Source organism: Penaeus chinensis, chromosome 38 (assembly GCF_019202785.1).
Source record: "Penaeus chinensis breed Huanghai No. 1 chromosome 38, ASM1920278v2, whole genome shotgun sequence".
Taxonomy (NCBI): Eukaryota; Metazoa; Arthropoda; class Malacostraca; order Decapoda; family Penaeidae; genus Penaeus; species Penaeus chinensis.
Window position 1 is genome coordinate 15,785,202 of NC_061856.1, and position 7,500 is coordinate 15,792,701.

Here is a 7,500-nt window from a genome sequence, read left to right on the forward strand (position 1 = left end):
TTTTTCTTTCTATCTCTTTTGTCTTGTTTTCGTTTTTTTTTTTTTTTTTTTTTTGTAAGATTATTTGGGTTTTGCATTTCTGTGTTTTTTTTTTTTTTCTTTAATGGTAATATCATGTTGTTGTTGTCCTCTTTTAAAAGGAGATGTTGATTTGGAATTTAAGGATGATTGGTTAGGACGAGAGATTTTTTTAAAAGGTTTTATTGAGTTCTATCTTTTATGTAAGTCGATTAGTGTTCTCTCTCTTCTTTTTTTTATGAAATCTCAACTCACCAAACCCGCTCGAGGCTGACTCAGCCCCATCCTCGTTCTCTCCCCCCTCCCCCCAAGAAATACCCCTTACCCCCTCCCTCCCACTCTTCCCTCTGTCTTCTGCTCTTGTCTTTCTTCCTCTTCTCTCTTCAACGCTCCCTTTTTCTCATACTCCTCTTGTCGACTCCTCCCCTGACCCCCCTACCCCTCGTCCTTCTTCCCCTCAACCCTCCTCCCTCCCCTCACCCCCTTCCCTCAACGCCCTTTTCCCTCCTCCCCCTCACCTTCCCTCTCCCCTTCCCTCTCCCCTCATCCTTCATCTCACCCCACCCTTCCCCTAAGATGGTTCAGAACGGAACTAAAAGGCATCAGGTAATCGGAGACTCTTCGGCTCAGCGAAAGGGCGCGCACAAAAAAAGTCATGTCGAAATCACTCGGGACTTTGCGTGGGACGGTGAGCGTTGTGTGAGTTATTGCTTGAGTCGGTATGAATGGATTACGGTTTGTCTAAAAGAACGGAAGATACTGAGATATTCTGGAACACGGACGAATTCTGTACTGCCCTTTAAAGAAAAAGAAACCAAAAGTTATACAGCAGAAACATATTCCTCCAAAATTTATGCTAATCTCCATGCAAATATCCATAGTACACATACATCTAAGTATATACATGGTGTTTAGAAGGTAATTAGTATAAAAAAAAGCGGAATGGAATGAAGGGGTGGACTGTGAAGGGCATCTCAGAGGAACAGCCAGCAGTTCCCGTGACCACCCATGCGTGCAGTGCGGGTCCTCAAGCCTGCCGTCTGTGGGAAGGACAGGAGAGAAGAAGAAAAGAAATAAGTAGTCACTGGAGAGAGTGAGAGAGAGAAAGAAGGAGGGAGGAAGGGAGAGAGAGAGAGAGAGAGAGAGAGAGAGAGAGAGAGAGAGAGAGAGAGAGAGAGAGAATGGGAGATAACGAGATAAAGAGAGATAACGAGAGAAAGAGAAGACGACGAAACGAAGAGAACGAAAAAACAGAGAGAGAGAGAGACAGAGAGAGAGAGAACGAGACAGAAAGGCAGACGGAGGCGAGGAAGAAAATAAAATAAGAATAGATGAATCGTTGAAAGTCATAAGAAATAGTAGAAAACGATATATAAAAAAATACAAAATCAATCACAGAAAAAAATACAAAATCAATCACAGAAAAAAAATACAAAAACCGAATAAACAAAAATCGAAATAATGACCATAAATCAAATAAATGAACAAATAAAAATAAACCATCAACACCTAGCACTCGCCACATAGTCCATTTGCACCAGTATCACAATTTTCGCAAAGTGACTCTTGGCAACCTTCGCGAAAGCCTCTCTACCGGACGACCAACTGCTAAAGACGCGGCCATGACGGAGTCCAAAAATAATCCTAAAACGAGGTGAGACCTGCTTGGTGACCTTGGCTTCTTTACCCTCTTCGCCTTACCCTCTACCCATGCCCCTGTCACTACTCCTTACCCCATGCCCCTGCCCCTGTCACCACGTACCCTTTGCCCCTATTCCGTACCCCCCCTGCCATTCTCCCCTCATCTCTTGGGCATGGAAGGGCATCAAGTCTAGCCTCTACCTCATGCCCAATGTCCATATATATTCCCTTGGGCGCCGCCTTATTCAACGCCCATTTCATGTCTTTGCAAGTCAATTGCGCTCTTCTTAAATGGCGCGTTCTTCATTTGTTTTCTGCTGACTGGTCGATTTGATTTTTTTTTATATAGATCTGAGCCTTAGTTCTCATAGTTCTATTCATGGCGGTTAAATTCGCATAACAATGATAAGTTTACTGAGGATTCTATGAGCACAGTAATATCAATGTATAAATAATTTATTTCGCTGACGTTTGTTTACATGTCTGTCTGGCTCAGAGATACACATCTTGTCGTCTACTTGTATCGTCATTCTTTTTGTCTCAGATGTCTGGGTTCCTTTCCGACTGTCCCTAAACCAGTTTTCCCATAACTCTTCATTACGTTTCAAAGGTTATCATCCCCGTTTTATATTTCCCCAATCGAATCGCCTGGAAACTGACGCACAATGCTCGCCGCTGGTCACACGCACGGGTATGGCGGGTTGGCCCCTTGCCAGACGCGACGTGCAATACCTGTGTTCTGATGTTTTTTCTCCCTTTGGGTTGACTTCCTCTGTTCCTTTTCATTATTGTTGGTATATGTACAATGATTATGTGCTATTCGAGGTCTCGGATCTGTTTTGTTAAGTTATATAAGATAGATGTGTCGGTGGGGTTCCTGTACAAAGACAGCTAATGGTTCATATTGCTCCGTGGTATGTATTCGGCGGGAGCGTGCCTGCATACCCAACCCGCCGCCGGCTGTCGTTAGAAATGCGGTTGTGGCTGTTATTCTGCTTACCAGGCATGGCACGGTTGTTTTATTAGCATTTTCGGCTGGCGTTTTCCTCATTTTTTTTTTACTCTCTTTTTACTACATACTGCCCATCTATATCTTTCGTCCTCGTTTCTGTTTTTTTTTTTTTTTTTTTTTTTTATATAAAAGATCGTTTCCAGCGTATTTACTCTCCATATTTTGCCTAAAGCGCGCATATTAACAAATCGTCTTATTCCTCGTCCCGCAGATGCTCTGAGCGAAACAAGTGCAAGTCGACATGCGCGACGGAGGACTCATGGGCATCGGCGAGCCCCTGGAGGCGTCCCGCGGCCACGCCTTCGCCACCCACGCGCCCTCCATCTCCTCGGCCGCCTCCACCATGGGCGGCGGCCGAGTGAGGTTCGTGAGGCTCATCAGGAGGCCGGGCGAGTCCTACGGGTTCAGCCTGAGGGGCGGCCGGGAGCACGGCACCGGCTTCTTCATCTCCCACGTCGAGGTCGGCTCCGAGGCCTACATGCAGGGCCTGAGGGTGAGGAAGTATTGCTGTTTTTAGTAGCAGTAGTAGTGGTAGTATTGTTATTATTTTATAATTATTTTTGTTTTTGTTAGTATTATTGTTGTTATTATCATGATCACCATTATTATTATTGTTGCTGTTGGTAATATTAATGATAGTGATAGTAATATGGTGATGATGATGACGATAATAGTAGGTATTATAGTAGTTTGATAAAAATAACGATAAATTGGTGAAAAATCATAAAATAGTGTAATCATGATAATGATGAAACCTATAATAATAGTTATGAAATTATAGTGAGAAACATAATGGAAAATTATAATAATTACATATAAACCTGTAATTGTCATGTCAATCATAATAATGACGACGGTGATTTTGAAGATGAGTGATAATAATCACAATAATAATTGCAACATTGATTATATTAATAGAATGATAGTGACGATAGTAATGATAATGGTAACAGAACCGATAATTATGATGATATCGATAAACGGATTAATAGTAGTGATGATGAAATTAGAGATGAAAAAATAGTATTAAATTGCAAAACTCAATGGGCTTGATGTCACAGCCCATCAGCTCGCTTACATCACCCAAACTATGGCATTATCTCAACACCTTTTGAAGTCACCTGAGTGTATCGGTGCGAACCTCCGTGTTGATTGGCTGTACTGGTCTTTGATGATCATTTTTTAACTTGGTTGATCACAATCTTCCGAAACGTAATGTAAATTGTAATTTTTAAACCAATATCTTGTTTTTCCCAGTGTTTCCTCTACTTTAACGTTCTAAACGCATGTATCATCATAGTATCATATGGTATCAAGTATCATATGGTTTTCACCAAATCCATCCCCTCTATCGCCGTGGTCATTATATCATTACCGTCATCATCGCGTTGTTAGTGGCATTATTTCCTCACCATCAAGTCCCCTTCCTCCTCGGAACTCACAGATTCACACCACATCCAAATTGGTGTAAATTTCATAGCATTTACAGCTTCATCCAAGGCCGTCCTTTGTGCGACAGGCTGGTAAAAAGAGAGATTAAAGAGAGGTAGAGATGTGCCTTTATGTATATGTGCATATGCGTTTAGGTATGATTGTGTTTGTTGATATTTATATGGAATATGCATACAGTAAGGCCCAAACGTGGATGGCTAAATTCTTATATGTAATTATTTGAACATAGCTATTTAGATAGGTACTTACATTAATGTTTACATCTCTATATACGTATATATATGTGTGCGTGTTTGTCTGTTGGGGGTATATATATGAATATGTATACACAATACACACACATGCGCATATATATACATATACATATATATATATATATATATATATATATATATATATATATATATATATATATACATATATACATACATATATATGTATATATATATATATATTTATATATATACATAAATATATGTGTATATATATATACTTATATATATACATATATATATGCGTATATATACATATATATTTGTATGTATATATATATATAAATATATATATATATATATATATATATATATATATATTTATATGTATATATATATACATAATTTATATGTATATATATATTTATATGTATACATAAATATATGTGTACATATATTTATATATATACATATATATGTGTGTATATATACATATATATAAAGATACACATTTGTGTGTGTGTGTGTGTGTGTGTGTGCGCGTGTGCATGTGTGTGTGTGTGTGTGTGTGTGTGTGTGTGTGTGTGTGCGCGCGTGTGCAGGTGTTGTGTGTATGTGTGTGTGTGTGTGTGTGTGTGTGTGTGTGTGTGTGTGTGTGTGTGTGTGTGTGTGTGTGCGCGCGTGTGCAGGTGTTGTGTGTATGTGTGTGTGTGTGTGTGTGTGTGTGTGTGTGTGTGTGTGTGTGTGTGTGTGTTAGTGCGTGCATGTCGTAGTATGTATGTAATTTCGGAGTAAAGCATCAATCAGCTCGCGCGAAGGCAGCCTGCAAGAGGAAAGCGCAAATCCTGCAGTGCCTCGAGTTTGACCAAAAGATTGTAAACATGAAGGAGAGACGAGACGCAGGCAGCTGGCGGCACCTCAAGGACAAAAGAAGACGCCAGAAGGAATATATTTTATATAAGAGATGTATTATCCGTCATTTGAGCGTGCAGCGGAGCGGGAGGAGCGGCCTCGCGAGATACGGAGGAGGCGGAGGCGGAGGAGGTGCTGGAGTCCTGCTTGGCGTCTTTCCGGAAGGTCGTCGACGCCTGGGGGACTCTGATCTAGGGTGCCTCGGGGGGGGGGGGGGGTCCTTTGGGTGGTGGGAGTGATTGGGTGGTAATTGTGGATTGGGATTAGAAGGGAGAATGATAAGGGGGCGTAAGAAAGAAAACGGGAAAAGAGAGCGGGAACTCAAAACAAAAAATCGTTACATGTGAGATTTCAACATTGTAAACATGATTGAATATTCTAACCAATTTTATACAGCCTAATAAATGTCAACTACTTTAATTGACCATTAAACCATTAAAAATATAGCATACAACACAAATTCGATAGAACGAAAGTGTCTCGTACCTTCCTAACAGACTCCCATGCCTTTTCCTGACCTTCAAGGGCATCATATATCACTTACTGCCTGTGATGACGGACGTGATAGAGATAATGGACTGAGTGTTAAAGTTCATCGCCAATAATAGGTGATGAACCCTTGTATTTCACTGTGACTTGTTATTTATTTTTTTTTTCCTATGTGATTGGTTGTCCAATGGTGATACGGTTGTTCGTTATTGTAATTCAATTAGAAATTAAGGGTGTCATTCGAAATGGACGAGAACTTAATGATACTCATTTCAGCTGCGTCTATACAAGTGACGTGTTTGTTTATTGTAGTTTTGTAAAGGCAAAAAAGAGAGGGGCGGGACTACACGCTGGTTCGAGTCCTCCGTTTTCTGTGATGTAAACACTTTTTGTATTTTAACTTTATTCTTCTGATTCTTATTTCCACGGTTTCGCTTTTGTGATGTTGTTGTTTTTTTTTTCTTATTTTTTGCCATTCATTCTTCTTACTTTCCAAGCCTGTCAGTGGTTTCACTTTCTTGCTTATTGTTATTGTTCATATTATTATCATCATCATTAGAATTATTATTATTATTGGAATTATTATTATAATCATCTTTACTCTTGCCATCATTATTGCTATTATTGTATTAGAGTTACTGTTATCGTTATAGTTGTTATTGTGTTATTCTTCTTGCTCTTATCGTCATTATTGGTGTTATCTTTGTCATTCTTCGCCGTCTGCTTCTTTTTCCTAATAACACGCTAATTACAAAATGGTTATTAGACAGGTTTTCATTTCCGTCTTGCTTGGTTCTCTACCGTATTATTACAGTCCCGTTCTCAAAATAAAATTGGTTTCTCGGTATTAGTTTCTAAGCCAAGACTGGAATGATTTTTTTTTTTTTCGCCTCCATTATCGTTCTTGAAACGCAATTTTGGGAATTTATTTTGGGAATAGCGAGGGGGCGACAACCTATTTTTTTTTTTTTTTTTTTTTTTTTTTGTCTTGTTTTGATTTCCAGTTAAGTTAATTACAGTGACGAGGCAAATACCCATTCTTCATGTGCAATATTCTATTCTTAAAGAACGCCCGCACCGCCCACGCAGTCACTAAATTCATTATATGTTTCCCCGTCGTCGTCTTCGTTCACCATCCTTGTATTTGGAAGCATTTACGGCCAACATTACGATCGTCGTAACTCTTTAGCGTCGTAACTTGTCCCTTTGTTAGCCGCCATTATGAAATAACTGAATTTTTTTTTCCTAATCACGTTATCAATGTCACTATCTCTCTCACCATCAAGCCGGCACGACTTCCTGGTTATAAGAAACGGACATAAAATGAAAAATGCACCAAAGCTATTTTTCATTCTCTCTCTCTCTCTCTCTCTCTCTCTCTCTCTCTCTCTCTCTCTCTCTCTCTCTCTCTCTCTCTCTCTCACCCTCTCACTTTCCCTCTCCCTTTCCCCCTCCCCCTCCCTCCCTCCCTCCCTCCCTCCCTCCCTCCCTCCCTCCCTCCCTCCCTCCCTCCCTCCCTCTCTCTCTCTCTCTCTCTCTCTCTCTCTCTCTCTCTCTCTCTCTCTCTCTCTTACTCTCTCCCCTCTCACTCCCTCCCTCCTCTCTCCCTCTCACTCCCTCCCCCCTCTCTCCCTCTCACACCCTCCCCCCTCTCTCCCTCTCCCTCTCTCCTTCGCTCTCCCTCCCTTTCTCTCCCTCTCCCCCCCTCTCTCTCCCCTCTCTCCCTCTCCTCTTCCCTTTTTCTCTTCTCCTTCAACAGACGTG

General features: G+C 40.7%; 1 protein-coding gene across 7 annotated transcripts in view; it reads left to right on the forward strand.

The window, feature by feature from the left end:
- The window catches only part of LOC125046219 (ras-associated and pleckstrin homology domains-containing protein 1-like), a 164,076-nt gene that overhangs the window by 129,034 nt on the left and 27,542 nt on the right, over positions 1 to 7,500 (forward strand). For all 7 annotated transcript variants that reach the window (XM_047643942.1, XM_047643945.1, XM_047643944.1 and 4 more), the window contains exon 3: positions 2,883 to 3,164. In XM_047643942.1, the coding sequence (XP_047499898.1) occupies positions 2,913 to 3,164 (252 nt within the window). In that variant the 5' untranslated portion in view covers positions 2,883 to 2,912. The remainder of the gene's footprint in view (positions 1 to 2,882; positions 3,165 to 7,500) is intronic.